At 41.1% G+C, this 19,525-nt stretch overlaps 1 protein-coding gene across 3 annotated transcripts in view; it reads left to right on the top strand.

Annotated features, from left to right (window-relative positions):
- The window catches only part of lhfpl4a (LHFPL tetraspan subfamily member 4a), a 48,179-nt gene that overhangs the window by 15,405 nt on the left and 13,249 nt on the right, over positions 1-19,525 (top strand). For all 3 annotated transcript variants that reach the window (XM_088082812.1, XM_042497012.2, XM_088082813.1), the window contains exons 2-3: positions 8,406-8,642; positions 10,948-10,964. In XM_088082812.1, the coding sequence (XP_087938938.1) occupies positions 8,406-8,642; positions 10,948-10,964 (254 nt within the window). The remainder of the gene's footprint in view (positions 1-8,405; positions 8,643-10,947; positions 10,965-19,525) is intronic.

Below are 19,525 nucleotides of genomic sequence, written 5' to 3'. Positions count from 1 at the left end.
ATATCCCGTGTACTATATACAGTATGTGTCAGCTCCGTCCTTCAGGCAGTATTGTGTTTATCTCCTCTGTGACTCAGAGTTTCTCTCTGGTTCATTAGTGCTTGACATTTTTTGGAGTGTGTTAACTGGACCAACATGGATCACTCATCCATATGTTACATGACACATTTTATCACATTTTTTTCATTCAGTGTAAATCAATGGACAGGCACTGGAACAAGAAGTGTGCTGGTGATGTATTTAGTCATCAAGGCTTTTAAGAGCACAAATGTTCAAATCAGCGGGGGAAATCTCCACAACAGCACTGACATCATCGTAGGAGGTCAACAATAGAAGGGATATACACTCTGAGCGAGCTAAAGAAGTGAGAAGAAAAGATGTTAGCATCTTTAACTGGTGGCAACTGCCAAAAGTCACCTGCCAGTTTCAAAATTTGGATTTGATCAAATTGTTATATGGAAGTTAAAAGTTTATTTCTAAAGGTAACAATGCTGCAATTGACATTAGGTCTTCTGTGGTCATCTGTAAAGGACATCGATAGATACTATTCCAAAACCTTTGAAACCGGAGCAAATTGGTTTGATTTCTTTCAAAAACATGGCAAGAAGGAAATGAGCAACTTCACAAGACATTGCCCAAAAGTTAGCAAGAAACTACTAAAAAAAAAGTCAAAAGAAAATGACCAAAAATAAGAAAAAAAAAGTATTAAAAAAAGTACAAAAAACAACAACATGTTCAGAAATGTCGATTCTGCTGTGGTCCAGGTCCATACTTAAATGTCTGACAACATTCACACTCATTGGTAGCACCTGCCGGCTAACTTTACATAAAATATGATTTGGTGATCTGAGATGTGGGAAACTCCCCCTTCATTAGTCAAGTTCAAGTTTCACCTGACAGCCAATTTACCAGTTTGTACCAAGGAATCCATATTGCTGTGATGTTATTCATGTTTATATGCCTGACAGACACAGCACGTTGACTTGCAATTTAACCTTGAATCCTGAATCCTCAAAGTGGATATCAATACAGTCAAAAATAGGACAGTGGCAATAAAAAACAACCCCCCCCCCCACCACCACCACCACCACCATTGTGGAGTGCTGTTCTGCCTGTAAGACATGCAAAGGCATTTGCAATTTGTTGGAAGGAACTAGAAATTCAAATCTGTTGTGAACAAGTGCCCACTGGTTTGAGGGTTTGCACATGTTGTTTTGAGAATATTCATCCCCATTTGAGAAATGATTAAGCAATTGAGAAAAACTGTAACATAAAGGGGCAACTCAGATTTTAGGTTTTTACCTTGCTTTTAACAACACGAAATAATGAATATAAACTTTGCATTTTGTGCCACTCTCTCAGTTGTGTGTGAATTGCCACGAGTGACAACAAGAGTGGCAGCAAAGCCTCTGTTTCTGGATGTTGAAAGCTGCAGAGGAGAAGAGTACTTTGCCAAATATTTTCCATAGTTGGAGCCTTTTTGTTGACAATTGTTGTAGGAGGCATCAAGAGAGAGGATTTTTAAAAAGAACTCTTAAATGCAAATTTTTGCATTTTTTCAGCATTTCCATAACAACATGAGGACTTATTAATGCCCCTCCTCACCTATCATAGTTCGTAATCCACATGTGAAAATCCAACAGTGTCATTGCACCGCTGCAAGAAAATGAGCAAGTAAAACAAACACAAGTCTATGAAGTCGTGTATTTACTGCTGGAAAATTTACAGTCTTTAAAGAGGCCATGAGCTGCAGTGTAACAAGATTTAAAAAAATATTAAATAAAAGCTCAGGGGCTCAAAAGAGGAAATAACTAATCTCCTCTCTTTGTGTCTTTCTCAGTGGAGCTCTCTCAGAATATGAAACACACATCAATTTTGTTATAGTTTTTTTTTTTTTCTTCATTTTTTTGCCTCTCCTTTCAGAAGAACAAAAGAACTGCATTTCCCAGGTACCTTTGAGGCTTTGGGGTTTTAGAGGCATTAATAAAGTGTGTGTACAGACTGTGAGGAGGTGGGATAGATGACCTAACTGACTCTGTTCATTCAAGGCTTAAACAGCCCAGGAAAAAACACCATCTCAGACTTGAACATGCAAGAAAAAATGAAAATAAAATAGATGAGCACTTTTTCAATTTCTCATAGCTAATTTAAGTATATATATACATCATTTATTTAACATATCTGCAAAAGGATAAAATGTTAGTTATAGAATGCGAGGTTATTGTTTTTTGAAGTAGCACTACATGTATATACTGTTAAACTGTTTTGCCAAATGTGCAGCATTGCATTTCCCTCAAAGCATATTTGCTGTGCAAGTTAGCACCTCCTGCTTCAACCTTTACCTTCCGTGCTTACTGTAGTTATTTGCATAAAGTTATCATGTGCAATCAGGGGTTAATAGCCACATTTGCAATTGCATTTATTTTTAACCTCAAAATAAAATTGTTTACTTAAATGGGGTGAAATATTTACTGTATAAAACCTGTGATTGTCTGCCATATGACCTTTCAGAGGTGTATTTTGAGGTGTTACTTGTGGGAAGTTTAATGTTGTCAAAATAATAAAAAATGATAGCCAAAATGACAAAAGAAAAACAAAAAAAAACAAAAGACCCAACCCAAAATTCCTTGTATTGTAAGGTAAGGGTCATGGTCATGGCAGTTGGATTGGTGTATGCATTAAGCTTCACTGAGAGGCCCTGCACTCCCATGGGACACCACACAGGTGATTTCACATGCTCCTCCAATCCGTTCTCATCCCAAGTCATCACATATTGCTGCTTTGTCACGTCTACATATTACACTCTGGATATCCTTCTGTGTCTGCACGATATTCCAGGATGCAACTACCGATGGGAGATGTCAAAAAAGCACATTGGTGGGATAATGTTACAAAAGCAATGTGGTTATATTTAGGCATTAAAAGCAAATGGCAACTCAGTAACAGCATGCTGGCATGGATGGTTAGCATTAGGAAACAAACATCATTACTGGCAGTGTTTCAGCCTGATGATGTCTAGTGGCATATCATGCGGACCCAACAGGTTCCTTCCGGTCGCGTATCATGCTGCCATGGCAGGTGGAGTCGATATTGTTGTTAGAAAACACTTGGGTAAGATGGTATAATGACTTACGTTGTTGTAATGTTCACTATAAGTGCATGTTTGCATGACAGAGATGGACAGATTTTAAGGTTAAGGGGTGTGTGTGTGTGTGTGTGTGTGTGATTTGCACAGAATTTAGATATTTGGCTTCACAATTAGTGCAACTGTGACACATGCAGCATTAGTCGATACAACCAATTATTCCTTGAGCTGTGCTCCTACAACTGTCAGCACAACACGAGGACAAGATGTATGATCACACACACACACACACACACACACACGCATGCACACACACACTAACACACATAGACACAGTATCCCCTACGGTCCCCCAATTTGTGAAACATTAGATGCAGTCATGATCCTATTGAGATTGTGAAGAGGAGAGGAAGACGAGGAAAAGAAAGAAAGAAAGAAAGCATGAGCAGGTAGAGGGAGTTGAGGAAAAGAAAGAATGAGGGAGATAAAAAGGAGTGAGGAGGGAGCATGATGGAGAAGCAGGCTGACAGAACTAGATGAAGGACAGGGAGTGAAAAAGAGAGACAGAAAGAGGAGCAGACGATAAAGGTGAAAAGATGGAGGGATCCCAATGCAGGAAGGGAAGGGAGGTGGGGGTTGCTGTGGCAACTGGCCGGACCTATGAGAAGGAGGGGCTGGGGAGCTGGAGTAAAATATGCATCTGCCTTCAGTTCAGAGACCCTGTGCACATGGCGAGACGATAAACAGACATGAGGACAGTGAGGAGGATGGTCAGTGTGTTTGTTGTGAGGATGAGATGAGTCACATGAACGGGAGAAAGTCCAAGGAACACACAGCGGCAGTATACACACTGACAGGCCAAATACAGCAAACAGCCAGGACACAGACACACACATACACACAGACCCCTGGTGCGTTTCACAGCTATACTTACACATTACTAATTGGGTGTGAATGTGAAGCATTCACAACCTATGTTCTTCTCCATCTTTATTATTGTTTGTGAATGCAAAGCATTTGAATGGGAAGCAAACACCAGACACCTGCACCAAAATCTGGGTGAGCGGTACCCATCCACCCATTACTGATGCCGTTCTGTGGCGTCACTTGCGTACTTAAACCAAAAGCAGAGTGTTATGATTTCTGAATGACAACAGGCTGGACTTGCACAGGTAGTTGCTGGGCTTACCCTGCATGGTACCAGCCCATGTGCTCTAGTTGGATGAACATACTGCCGAATCCAACCATATGTGGTAGAGCATCCTGGTATTTTTGACATACCACATCTGAGATACTATGTACTGGTACATACTAAATCTTTTTCTGGCATACCATTTTGTGTGGTAGTATGGGTGTTGGAATGTTCAGTGTTCCACATCATCTAATGTGGACTACAGTAGAGCCATGCCCCCTCTTCTTTTTTTTAATAAGCATTGCTGACAGTGAGGAGGAGAGGAAGCAGAAGGCTTGGCAAAAGAGACATTTGAGGAGTCCAAGATTTTTGGGACCTACGTACTATTCTACTTTTTCAATAAATCCAGATTCCTGTCAACCCTCTCCACCTTGTGATGGGGATAAACATGCTTTAAATCATAAAGTGCGAGCAGAACGATGCTTGCTTGCTATTATATGTCATGTCCAACAAGTTGAGTTTATAATGATGTAATGAACATTAATGTTTTCATGGTTTAATGACTAAAAATGCGTTAACAGGTTATTGGTTTAACGGGATGGGATTAAGGTCTGTACATAACGCCTTCTTTTCTCGTCCCTTGACCTCCATATGTTTGAATGAAAATGAGTGTTCTCATTGCAGACATACCCACTTTATGCTAGTCCTATGCAGATTTTGCTGTCATTTGATTCCTAATCAAGACATTCTAGTAAGAGTTGCTTCACTTTGTTAATATGGACTTCATTGCTGTTTTTCTATGCAAAATAATGGAATTGATTGATGGATGTGATTAAAAAATGCCATCAATCACAATTAACTATTGAAATTCTGCGATTAATTAACTCTGCGAGTTTTAAAAATTTGTCGTTTCACAGCCCAACTAAAAATGTGACACACAGAGATTTCATGGAATTTTGCAGATTGGTGAATGTGAAACAGTTTCATAATGGAGCTGAAGAATGGCCATTCTTTTAGTGGAGACAGTCAAGATGATGCTCAAGTTTTACTGTGGCCCCTATTGTCAGTGTGCATTATTACTGTGGAGTGAGAGGCTGAAATAAAGCCTCAGTGTGTGAGGAGAACACTGAGTGACTGCAAGAGAAGCAACAAAGTACCACTTCAAAGTATAGTGTCACAAAAATGGGATCAAGTCAGCGGCAATCTAGAAAGCCAGGCCACACACACACAGACACACAGAATTTCTTTTCACATGAGTGAACTAATTTACAGACAATCCTAAATCCTTGATGTTTCTAGCATACATGAGAGCACACACACACACACACACACACACACACACAGGGTCATAAGGAGGAGGGTTTTCTGCTGGGCAGTGTAACCCTCTCAGCACCCGTGACACACATCTAAGCGAGGCTGGATGAATTATTAAGACTGAGTCTTGTTCACTTGTGTCAGCCAGGCAGGACTAAAGGAAAACCACAGGGAACACACACACTCTTCAAACCACATTAAACCCGTCGTGGCTGCCTTCAAAGCATGCTGCACAAACTGGATGTCATGTTTTCAGTGTGCCAGCAAACACAGAGGGAACACAGCTCAAACCTGCACAGCGTCTGTAGGAATCGTGGATAGTTGGGACATGTTCAGCAGCTTGTAAAACTTTCCCAAATCTTACAAGGGTCAGTGCTGCGAGGAGCTCCAGACATCTGACACAAACACCAGAGCACATGCACTCACCTGTGTGCCTGCTCACTATTTCACCATCCACCTTTTTTCATTTGCAGTTTGGGACAAATTGTATGTAGTATTGCGGAGTAGTTTTGAGACAGGTGAAGTCTATATAACTGTTGCCCCAAAATTCTGTGTATATACAACTGATGTGAAACAGCAAATACTATAATAAATATGAATATGATCATATGAAGGCAGGATAAATAACACACTAGACTTAAAATGCTATTGTGTGAAGGCTGAATTATTGTCACAATTTATTGTCAGGATGCAAGAAAATTCAAATAAAAGCTATGTTTCCACAGAGAAGTGGTTTTCAATCTACAAAAATAAACAGGAGGTCTGCGTTGCTGTAATGCATAGTTACATTTCTAGAGAGGTGCACATCAGGCATTGGGTATGCTTCTATGCAACCTTGAGCCTGCATAGTAGGAACGGCATTGATTCAACACAGAGGAATAAATCATGCTGAAGTTGTAACTAATGACTTGTCTGTATTTCCAGCTTTGGAGCAAAATACTTTGACCTATCAGCCATTAATATACAGCTTTTTCCTACACATTTAAAAATCTCAATACATTTGAAAATCTAAATACAGATATGGAAGGCTGTTTCACTTTCTTTTTTTTCTACGCATGAGCAAATCTGATTACGCACACACACATTCTAAATACTAGTTTGCAGATTCCAGTACACTCACACATTTCAATTTGTATTTAGAGATTCTTTTAGACATTAAAAAAATCTGATTTCATACACATGGATTGAGATACTGTTACACAACTCTCCACACATAGTGGCCAACAGTAGCTTACAATAGTGGCCCCATAAATCTTCACTGTGCTGCCATATTCTTAGTCTTACTAAAGTGGATGTATATCATTAGCTCCTCGGAGCCCCTGCAGCTCAGTCTCAGAGACAGTGGGGATTTCCTCCTCCTCACTCTTCTCACATCAGCTGAAACCTTCAGTCCTGGCTGTCCCTGCACACACTGAGCTGTGCATCAGCTGGGCTTCCTCTGGTCTGTGCACAGCTCCCAACAGTAGCAGTGGTCCAGTAAATGAGGCATTCAGGGACCCATCTGTTAGGGCCAGCCTGGCCTCAGCTGGACCCTCTACACACCAGGGGACTACTCCGGCCTTTTGGGAGCATGCACACACACAGTTTTTCCACAGGAGAACAGGATAAAAACATTTGTGCCAAATGTGCACAAACACACAAAGACGGAGGCCCTCTGATATAATGTGGGAGTGTTTATAATACACATATTTGGAATGCATTTTAATTTGTGCAGAGGAAGAGAAAATAGTCTCTCAAGGCATTATGGTTAACGTCAGCATCAGAGGAAACCAACCACCTGTGTGTGTGTGTGTTCGTGTGTGGTCTGAACAAAGATGATCACATAAAAAGCTATGGTTTTTACAGCATGTGCTGTGCTGAGACTATTTCTTGGTTATCAGAAGCCTGCTGCAAACAAACTATATTTAATGTATTAATTAGCAAACTTTCGAGGTGTCGGGAGGATTACTTCTAGACTTTGGACACAGACTGAAGAGGAGCATCAGCTCAAAAAGTTGCTCATGGATGCAAGTTTAGAAATGAAAAAACTGAGAAAAAATGGCCCTCATTTATCAATCTAACCTAGAAGCCAGCACAGATCTGAACGCATAAATAATCTTGCAATAAGGTTTATGTGTGATTCATTCAACATTCTTATCTCACCAATCACAATGTATGAATGATCTGATGTTAAAAAATAGTTGACAACATGGACGAGAAACTTCACTGAGCTAGAAATTAAAATGCTGACATCTCAGGTCCAAATGCATCAACTGGCTTCTGTTTGGCAGCCAGAAACATTTCATTACTCTCTTACTCTCTCTCTCCTTCATGTTAGCATGTTCTATGTCTCCATTTCTGTCTCTGTTCAAAGACTTGCCTGTGCAGAAGTGTAGAGAGAAGAACAGGAAGCGGAAGAGATTGAGTGATGAGGATTCTGGAAATACCAGCACAGCAGACTTATAACCCAGAGTGAAACGAAAAAATAATATTGTCTTTTCTCCTCCGTCTTCCGTCTTTTCTCTCACTTTCATCTTGTTAACTTCATGTAACCTGCTGTTTTACACATAAACCTATTTTCTCTTCCAACCTTCCTCACTCTACTGTTACATTGCCCTGACTTTCAATCTTGCTTTGTTCTCCACTTCAACCTTCCTCCTGTATTGATTTTCTTTCCTGTGCTGCTTTTCAACGGAAAATAACTGTCACCTTGACCCATCGCTCTGCTCACTGTTACACACACTGTTGCTGACACGATCCAATATCACACCAACCAAACGCTATTACACTGTTGTGTATGTGACCACCATACCCATCACACACATTCATTCAATCTTTCCTCTCCCTATTTCCTGGTTCTCTTCATTCCTCCCTCTCTCCCTCTCTGCGCTGCAGCCGTGTGTCTGGTGCTTGGCTGTGTAATCTTCCCGAACGGCTGGGACTCCGAGGTGATCCGGGACATGTGTGGAGAGGACACAGGGAGGTACGCCCTGGGCAACTGCTCGGTGCGCTGGGCCTACATCCTGGCTATCATTGGCATCCTGGATGCCCTCATCCTCTCCTTCTTAGCCTTCGTGCTCGGCAACCGGCAGAGCGACTTCCTGCAGGAGGAGCTGAAGGCCGACAACAAAGGTGAGAAGTAGAAAATGAGCAGTTATTAAATTTTTCATTAAATTACAGGGGACAGAAAGGGCCACGAAAAGCAAAAAGAAATGTGTTTTGTGGTCAAAAAACAATATGCTATGCATCCAAATTATGTCAACTTTTATGTCAACTCAAATAGGATTACATAAGTTAAGAGATCAGCTTATCCAGCCCCTTTCAACACCGAAATCATCAAATATCACTGCTTTTGCAGTGCATTTGGTGTGAGAGCCAGACGCCAAAAGCTACCTTTTGGGTCTGCATGATACGCCATTTGACAGCGTCAGCTGAGAACGTGACCGGACAGAACCTGCCACGTGTGCATGAAATGCAATTGGATGGCATCAGGTTGAATGCTGCTGGTAAAGACGTAATAAAAGGAGCACAGAGGGGTGAGTGGAAGAGGTGGTGGATGGATCAAAGAAACCCCAGACTTTAATGTGAGAGTTGGTTTGCTTACTGTCTGATTTTGATGTTTTTTTCTACACCTTAGTATGTGCCATCCCTAATCCCAACCATTCATGCCACTATGTGCGTTTGTTGACATCACAGTAGCAGCTTCGCAGTAATGGCATCGCGGTAGTGGTATCCAGAAACATCAGCTGCCGACATGGAAGGATACCTAGAGCGCAACATGTAGCATCGGACAATGTGCAGAAGAATCAATTGATCATTTAAGACATTTTTCATGGTAATAAACAAAATATTTACGGCTTTAAGGTCTAAAAATATGAGGATTTACTGTTATTTTTTCCACTGAATGGAATCGCACTGCAACTTAAATGGCACCATACACCATGCACTGTATAGAGTGCAATTGATTAAAGGGAAACTTTGCTGATTTTCAATCAGCTCTGTGACATCACAATGTGCTTACAGATGAAGAGATGGTGTTTGGCTTCCCCATGTGCCACGATTGCCCAGAACAGCAATCCGCCAGCATCATCATAACCATTATTTGTATCCAACTTTTAATTACAGTAGCAGAATATTTGTATAGAGTTATTGAAAGTAAAAATTGCCATTGGTTGTAGTCTGTGGTGGTGCTTGCCAGGGGCTATACTATAGGCGCAATCCTGACAGGGGTTCCAAAGTTGCTCCCAGAAAAAAAGTGCAAAGGTTTAAATACTTTTGAAAGATGTCTGAAAGTAGCACAGGAAAAGTGGTGTTGCTCCAGGTTTTAAAGGGTAAATGAATTGATTTTCATGATTAATGTATTTTTGCAGGGTGTGACCTCAATAAATGAGCCTGTTGTACACATAATTGATCATAATGTTAGCACACAACAGCATTATACAAACTTCACTAGAGGTGTAAATATGCAGCTACTTTTTTGTGATGATGGTAAAGAAAGATGTCTTCAATAGTACTGAATAAACTGATTAACCTCAAAAGTCCTCACACTTGCATTGTAATTACAGCGAACTGCACAGCTGTTTGATTGATATTCATAGCTGCTATATTACAGTAGATGTAGGTGTGTGTATAACTGATGTTGTGATGGGAGATATCGCAGCCTCATCAGAAGAGGTACTGTGTTGAGCTACCTTAAGAGAAAAAAAGAATAACCCCAATTCCTGTGAGTGTGTGGAGGAAGTTACCATGGTTACGTGTCAGATTCCAGAGGGATGAGGCTGTGGTTTCCTCTCTCTGCATATGTCTCTGTTTGTTTCTGTCTGTCTCTCTTTCACACTGTCTCTCATTTCGTTTTTTTGTTTTTCTCTCTTTTGTTATGTGTTTTTGTATCTCTGTCTATTCTTGTTTATCTCTGTGTAAAGCATCTTTTATGTCTGTAAACATGCAATGTGCAAAAACATCGGTTTGCCATCTGGCAAGCTTGTAAAGATCAACTCTGATGTTGTTATAGCACATAACTGCACCTTCTAATTCCTATTTTCTCACCCAATTGATATCTTAATAGTCAACTAGTGCACAGAAAAGAGTTCAGATAGAAGAGGAAACGAACTGGAGCAGCAGCACAAATGCATAGGAAGTCAGTCAAGCAACATGAGCAGAGCTGAGCCGACATGACTTTGATCTGTGCAGCATAAATGTAAAGATGTATCTGCTCCACTTGAAAGTTATGCATGGTTTATTATAACAATGGTAACTGGTATGTACATGCTTTGCTTCATGAGAAAGCAGTCTATAACCTATTTTTAACGATTATCCGCTGTTTAAAAAAAAAAAAAGGTTATGTCCTAATTTTTGTGGAAAAAGGGGTATATGACTTTCTAGGTTCAGGCAACAAAAGTAAAATTATATGACACTCTTTTTTTGTCCTTTTTTACAGATTTTGCTGTGTCAAGGGTAAGTTCACATCGTTATTGTTATTGTTGTGGTTGGAGTGTGTGGAGAATGATCTGTGTTTGGTAATGCATGGCAGAGTGTGTATCTGAACATAGTAACACGGGAAGTACTTAAAGACATAATACTGTATTATACATCTGTTTTGTGCAAAGCACTGAAAGGCTGCAACATTTCTTACTGATTCACTTACTGTACCTTCGCTCAAACCGAAAGAGCAGTGGACTTCTGTCTCCATCTACTTTTTTTTGTGTTTTGATGTTTTGATAATGTAAATGGAAAAATAAGCCAAAAAACTGTGCAAACTTGTTTACACTTGGTCGAGGCTGCAAGTTAGTGTTCAACAGAATATGGAATTGATTTTTACATTAAAGATTCTTCTTCTTCATCCATCTTGTAGATGTGGCATAAATATATTAATGTATTGTTCCAAAGACTAGGAGACCAAAATGTTACTGGAAGTCATTGCCTTTTTACTTTAAAATAAGGATATAAAACACATGCTTTAGTAACTAATGTATGACTCATGATGATTCAGCACAGGATGTGCCAAAATGTTCTGTTGCTAAGGGTAAGTAACCAAGGGGCTGTTTATAAAACAACGGTTCTTGCATGAAACGTGAAACTTTTGTTGGGGTTTGACCTTTCATCCACATGACAGCAGTGTTTTGAGGGCCTGAAAACGTAAACTTTAGAAACCAGGATCCAGAGTGTAATTATTTTGAAAACACTGCCTTCTGTCAGTGTGTACACTGGCAATGCATGGATCTTGTGAGAATGTCATGGCTGCACTTCTCACATGCAAATTACGTTTCAGGCAAATAGCCATGTGCTAGAGGACAACAATAACAACAACTACTGAGCTGTGTTGATGCTGCCGACTCTACTGAGTTTATCAACGCTCCTCCAGTAAAGTGTAGATATATGTTGCAGTACTATTGTGATCAGCTGTCAGTTCTTGTGTGTGCATTCCCTACCAACCCTCAAGAACACTGCGCTCGGAAAATGCAGAGCTACTTGTGGTTCCCAAAGTCTCCAAAAGTAGGATGGGAGCCAGAGCCTTCAGTTACCACGCTCCACTTTTATGGAACCATCTTCTAGACACCGTTTCCACTTTTAAGGATAAACTTAAGACCTCCCTCTTTGATAAAGCTTATAATTAGGGCTGGCTCAGGTTGCCTGGACCAGCCCCTAGTTAGGCTGACATAGGTTTAATCTGCCAGGGGACTTTCTTGGATACACTGAGCTCCTTTTTCCTTCTCTTGCTCCCTCCATCTGCAGATGCTCATGTCTGTTTACTGCATTATGCTAACTCCGTTGCCTCTCCGGAGCAATCCTGCTCTCTTGTTTCCTAGTTTTCCCGGATCTGGCTGCAATCTTGGCTGTGCCTGATAGCGGTAATAGTTGTGCTGGTGCTGTGACCCTGCCTTTGGTCGTGCTTGTGCTGTGGCTGCACTGAAACTATACCCCGGCTTGCCTTGATCGTGGTCTTGGTTTTGCCGTTGCAGCAGTCCTATCTGAAGCCACGCCTGTGTTGTGGGTCTTGGTTGCGCCAATGCCGTGATTGTGCTTGACATGACCTTCTACTGCCATTATTATAAGTTACGCCTCCACTATCAATATACGCATTGTACTTTTATTAACACCCACAATATTTGCGCATAAAATAACATGCTATCATAGAGTGCATTTAGTAATTTAACACCTATCATTATTGGAATATGACATGCGTTTGTTACCATTATTGCAGTGCATCTCTCCCCCTCTCTCCCCTCTCTCCTCCCCTCTCTCTTTCTCTATCCTTTTTGTCATTATTGTACTGTCATTAACCCCATTTCAGGGGTTCTTTTTGGGGAGTTTTTTCTTAGACAATGTGAGGGTCTAAGGGCAGAGGGATGTCGTATGCTTCAAAGCCCTCTGAGGCAAACCTTGTTTTGTGATAATGGGCTTTATAAATAAAATTGACTTGACTTGGCTTCTTGTTTGTTTACACTCACCGCTTTGTAGAAGAACATCTTTATGTACAGGCCCGTGGTGTTCTTCAATTGTGTCATTACAAAGTTACATTGATGCAGTAGAACTAAAGAGATCATCAGTTTTGTTTCACCTTCTTCATTGTCAAAATCTGGCACTTACATACAACAACTCTGTCACATTGACCGTGAGACTCAGGTAACTGGCACTTGTCACACAGTCTCACACTTCACATAGATTTTCTTATGCAGAGAAAAACACATTTCTAACTGATAATTACCTGCACTCTCATGTGAATATTTAGAACAAGCTGACAAGTCTGAAACCCTGTGGCATATTACAGTGGAATAAACAATATGGCACATATGATTGAGGCATCATGAATGATACATTATGTTTACCTCCAGAAGTCATGGGTTTGTTGCTGCTCTGTACGCATAAGAGGTCACTGCAGGCTTGTGAATCAAGCATAACAGCCAGATTGCAGGCAGGTGTACACTGCCAAGTGTGTCGCAAGCATGCCAAAGGCACTTTGGTCATTTTGTGGCCAGGCTCCCTTAATGCACCTGTGGTGTTGGAGCACCTGTGGCGCACTTGGGCACAAAACAATGTGCAGGAGAAGCTGTGTAGAAAAAAAAAAAAATTAAACCCCCATGGTTAATGAGCACATAAGCACCGGGGGTTCTGTGGTTATGTGACAACTGCCAGTTGCACAAAATGTAAACAGCAGATCTGCTGGGACTAGACAATGTGCCACATCACTTCAGTTAGAGAGTGTAGATGGAACTGATACCTGCCGTCCTTCAAATGGATGTATACACAAGTCACAAGCCTAAAGGAAAGGCCTTCAGTGTTATACAACTAACTCACTACAGAAAATTACACCTGGATGTTGGCAAGAATGCTGATTAACAATTATGTCATTATAACAATGGCATATTACTGTCATTATGCAATACAGCATTGTGCCTCCTCCATGCTACCTAGTTTTTTGTTTTTTTTGCAGCACAACAGTTACCATGGTAAAATGAAACCAGAATTGTTCCTGTTTTTTCCCCATAGATAATAAAAATAAATATATGACATTATAACATTAGATATTGTAGTTTAGATATTTTATAACATGAGATATTCAGCTAATACGTTGCCCACCAGACTGGAATTTTCCTTGGTTTTTATTTCCAAATTCTGATCACCGTAAGATTATGTATCATCTTTCATATTAGTTCATATTAGTTATGGGGCTAACCCCCCCGCATTCAAAGCAGTCTACAATCGGGCCTACTCCAGTCTATTAAAAGTCCTGCACACATAATGCCTCAGAGACCATCAGATGTGAGAGTAATCCTGTATGTAACTGCCAGCTATTGTGACAGTGAATGCAGTTTCCGGTTAGCAGACACTACCTGCTGTCAGTTCAGATATCTTATACTCCTCCTCATGAGACAGATGATGTTTGGTCACATAAGAGACGCTGCTAAGGTGATAGATTTTATTCAGGGAACATGGGCAGGCTAAAGGGGCGTGATGAGGCAGACAGAAAGGAAAAGAGAATGAATTACCAAGAAAACAAAAGGTGGTGGCACACTGTAGGAAACATCCTCAGGCACAATGCTTTCCCAAAGAAGCCAGGCCTACTGCGAGTAGAGTGGAGACGTCAAGTCGAGGAAGGCCTTTCACTGAGGAGTGTGTCTGCGGCATTCACCAGGCCCTGCAGCTCTTCTCTGTGTGTACGTCAGCATCAAAGAGAGAGAGGGCAGGAGGAAACAGTACACATGTACACAAAAATCCCACAAACATAAAAGTGACGTGAGCAGCTGGGTGCTGTGGTGCATGAAAAGTATTTTACAAGAGGATAAGATTGGGGAACTGTTAATGTGCCTCACTGTTTGTTTTTTGTATGTTTCAGAATGAAAACAATGCTGTAATATTTAATATGTAATTTTTTTTAAAAATAAATAACCTTTTATTGTGCATCTATTGTTTGGAAGTAGATGAAGAGCCGAATATTTTTTTATTTATTTACATATTTATTTAACCATAATTTAACCAGAATAGGTCCCATTGAGACTAAGGGTGCATTCTCAATCTAATCTGATGCTCTACACTAAAATGAGAGAGCTGTTGTTCAAAGTAACAGAGCATTGTATTTCTGCATGAATTAGCGAACGGTGTAGTCAATCACACATTCTATCTGTTCTGCACTCTGCAGCAGAGCGCGCCCTGCCACTCTGAGAGTGCGGTGCTCTGGATAACCACTTGGTACATTCTAACGGCACTCCAAATTTACGGAAAAAATGAGTAAAATGAGTATTTCTAAACGCACCCTAAAAATCTCTTGTCAAGGAAGCCCAGGCCAGGACAGGCAGCAGAACAAAATAAAGTGCATATAGACAGACACAAAACAGAAGGACTGACAATATTACAGTATAAAACATCCCAATGAACAAAGTGCAGAACAAGCATCTAAAATATCACTACTCACTAAACACAGACACTCCGATGATCCTGTCTCCAAGGCAACCTGGTCTAAATGATGGTGGCACTTCATGTGTTAAATTACATTCTGGTAGTACATTCTGGTAAAATAACTAGCTGTGTTTGTTACTTATGGGACGCAAGGTTGTCATGTAATGTAACATAACTACTTAAAGAACAGAATCACGTAAAATTACGCTTATGCTGCACCGTCCTTAAGTTTACACAACATGAGCAAATGGCGACCAATGTGACTGTCAAGTTATAGATGGTTAGGTTTAGGTAAAGGAGGGACATGGTGAGGTATAGGGAAAAAATCTCACATCCACATGGGAAGACTCAAGAAGACAAAAGTCAGCTGTTTGTGGGACCCACTCAACATCCCTCCTGCCCGCCCTATTAAGTCAAGTCAAGTCAAGTCAGTTTTATTTATATAGCCCATTATCACAAAACATGGTTTGCCTCAGAGGGCTTTACAGTGTACGACATCCCTCTGCCCTTAGACCCTCACATCACCCAAGGAAAAACTCCCCAAAAAGAACCCCTGTAACGGGGAAAAAAAAGAGGAAGAAACCTCAGGAAGAGCGGTAGAGGATAGTGAGGGATCCCTCTTCCAGGACGGACAGACGAGCAATAGATGTCGTAAATAGCAAGTGAAATACAATCATGGCAAAAAAGGAAAGAGAAAGAGAGGGGGGGAGAGGGGGGAGGGGGCACAGAATAATAGAAACAGATGCATGTCATATTACAATAATGGTAGGTGTGAAATTAGTAATTGCTCTCTATGATGATGTTGATAGAGATGATAACAGTCTCATGCATATGTGAAAGGGGGCTGTCCAAAGGCAAGATCACAGCATCGGCGCAACCAGGACCAGACCACGATCAGGGCGAGCGGGGGGCACAGAATCAGTACAGCCACAGCACGAGCACAACCAAAGGCAGGGTCGCAGCATCAGCACAGCTATCACCACAGTCAGGCACAGTCAAGGTTACGGCCAGGATCCAGGGAAACTAGGAAACAAGGGAGCAGGAACGCTCCCGAGAGGCAACAGGATTAGCGTAGTGCAGTTCAACAGACCCAGGCTCTGTAATCGTGAGCCCCAGGCAGTGAGAGTACCACATGGCTATCACAGAGCTAAGCTAAGCTTGCACATGCAATGCAGTAAACAGACATGCATGATTTCTGATGGCGGCATTGAGAGAAGGAAAGGAGCTCAGCGTATCAGAGGAAGTCCCCCGGCAGGTTAAACCTATGTCAGCCTAACTATGGGCTGGTCCAGGCAGCCTGAGCCAGCCTTAATTATAAGCTTTATCAAAGAGGAAGGTCTTAAGTCTACCCTTAAAAGTTGAAACGGTGTCTGCCTCCCTGACCGAAAATGGAAGATGGTTCCATAGGAGAGGAGCATGGTAGCTGAAGGCTCTGGTTCCTAACCTAATTTTGGAAATTTTGGGAACCACAAGTAACCCTGCGTTTTCAGAGCGCAGTGATCTTGAGGGTTGGTAAGGAACTATGAGCTGTGACAGATAGGATGGAGCCTGACCATTTAGAGCTTTGTAAGTAAGGAGGAGGATTTTAAATTCAATCCTGGATTTCACAGGGAGCCAGTGCAGAGAAGCTAAAACAGGAGAAATATGATCCCTTTTCTTGCTTCCCGTTAAAACACGAGCAGCAGCGTTCTGCACCAGTTGGAGAGACCTAAGAGATTTGTTTGGGCAACCAAATAATAGGGAATTACAGTAATCCAGCCTAGAAGTGACAAATGCATGTACTAATTTTTCAGCATCTGTTTGGGACAGGATATGTCTACTTTTTGCGATGTTACGCAAGTGAAAGAAAGCCGTCCTTGAAGTTTGTTTTATATGGGAGGCAAAGGATAAATCCTGGTCAAATAAAACTCCGAGGTTCCTTACAGTTGTGCTAGAGGCCAAGGTAACGCCATCTAGAGAAATTAAATTGTTGGAAAAGGAGCTTCTGAGGTGTTTGGGGCCAAGAACAATAACTTCAGTTTTGTCTGAATTCAACATCAGGAAATTACGGCTCATCCAGGCTTTTACATCCTTAAGACATGTTTGAAGTCTAGATAGCTGATCAGTTTCATCTGGTTTCATAGATAGATATAATTGCGTATCATCAGCATAACAATGGAAATTTAAGGAATGTTTTCTAATTATGTTGCCTAGAGGAAGCATATATAAAGTGAAAAGGATTGGTCCAAGCACCGAACCTTGTGGCACTCCAAAGCAGACCTTTGTATGCGGAGGGTTGATCATTGATGTGAACAAATTGGGAACGATCTGATAAGTATGACGTAAACCAGGCTAGTGACGTTCCTTTAAGGCCAATTGAGGTTTCAAGTCTGTGCAGTAAGATTTGATGGTCAATGGTGTCAAATGCAGCACTGAGATCTAATAGGATTAAAACAGAGATCAGACCTGTGTCAGAAGCGATAAATAAGTCGTTATTAATTTTTACTAGTGCCGTCTCTGTGCTATGATGAACTCTGAAGCCTGACTGAAAGTCCTCGAATAAACTGTTGTCTCGGAGAAAGTCACAGAGCTGATGAGCAACCACTCTCTCAAGGATTTTAGAAATAAAGGGGAGATTAGATATCGGTCTATAGTTAGCTAAAATCTCAGGATCGAGAGTGGGCTTCTTTAGAAGAGGTTTAATGACAGCTACTTTAAAAGACTGGGGTACATAACCTGTCAATAAAGACGCGTTGATTATATCTAATAAAAGTTGTCTAATAAAGGCAAAACTTCCTTAAGGAGCTTAGTTGGGATGGGGTCTAGCAGGCATGTTGATGGCTTAGATGCAGAAACCAAAGTATAGAGTTGATGAAAGTCAATGGGGGAGAAATGGTCTAGATAAATTTCGGGCCTTGCTGCCATAATCAGGCTATCTGAGTTCGGGGTCAGGTCAGTTGAGGGTAAGAGGTGATGGATTTTATCTCGAATAGTTATGATTTTATTATTAAAGAAATTCATAAAGTCGTCACTGCTTAGGGCCGAAGGAATACAGGGCTCTATAGAGCTGTGACTCTGAGTCAACCTGGCTACAGTGTTGAAAAGAAACCTGGAATTGTTTTTGTTTTCCTCAATTAGTGATGAATAATAGTTTGCCCTGGCATGGCGGAGGGCCTTCTTATAGACTTTAAGACTGTCCAGCCAGACTAAACGGGACCCAGTTTGGTCGAACGCCAATGTCTTTCAAATTTTCGCGATGTTTGTTTCAATTTGCGAATCTGGAGGTTAAACCATGGGGCTAATTTTTTTTGTTTCATTATTTTCTTCTTGAAGGGTGCAACAGTGTCGAGAGCTGATCGCAGTGAGCCAGTAGCATTATCGATGAGACAGTCAATTTGGGAATGACTTAAGTTAGTAGTAGTGTGCTCAGGAGTTGTAAGACATGGTAATGATGTCAAAGCAGAGGAATTAGTTTCTTAAATTTAGCCACTGCTGAATCAGATAGACATCTAGAAGAGTAGCTCTTACTGAGAGGCTTGTAGTCAAGTAATAAAAAATTAAAAGTTATCAAATAATGGTCTGACAGAGCAGGAATCTCAGGAAAGACTAATAAATCTGCAGTATCGATGCCGTATGCAAGGACTAAATCGAGGGTGTGATTGTAGCGGTGGGTGGGTTTATGTACACACTGACTGAAGCCTATTGAATCCAAAAGTGTGGAGAAAGCAGAACTAAGGCTGTCACTATTAACATCCATGTGAATGTTAAAATCCCCTACGATAATAATTTTGTCTGATTTGAGCACTAAACTTGATATAAGCTCAGAGAACTCAGATAGAAATTCAGAGTATGGGCCGGGGGCGCGGTACACTATGACAAATAGAATTGGCTGTAAAGTTTTCCAGGATGGGTGAGAAAGACTAAGAAAAAGGCTTTCAAATGAATTATAGTTTAACTTGGCCTTAGTGTGAATTGCTAAGCTTGAATCAAAAATAGCAGCGACTCCCCTTCCTCGGCCAGTGTCCCGCGCATAGCGTGACTATTTATATGACCAGGAGGAGTGGATTCATTCAGGCTAACGTACTCTTCAGGACAAAGCCAGGTCTCAGTGAGGCATAATAAATCAATATGGTTATCCGATA

This window comes from Plectropomus leopardus, chromosome 2 (genome assembly GCF_026936395.1).
Source record: "Plectropomus leopardus strain MGB_pleo_1.0 chromosome 2, ASM2693639v1, whole genome shotgun sequence".
Lineage (NCBI taxonomy): Eukaryota > Metazoa > Chordata > Actinopteri > Perciformes > Serranidae > Plectropomus > Plectropomus leopardus.
Note: the sequence above shows the minus strand (reverse complement) of the source record. Positions and strands in the feature narration are given on the sequence as shown.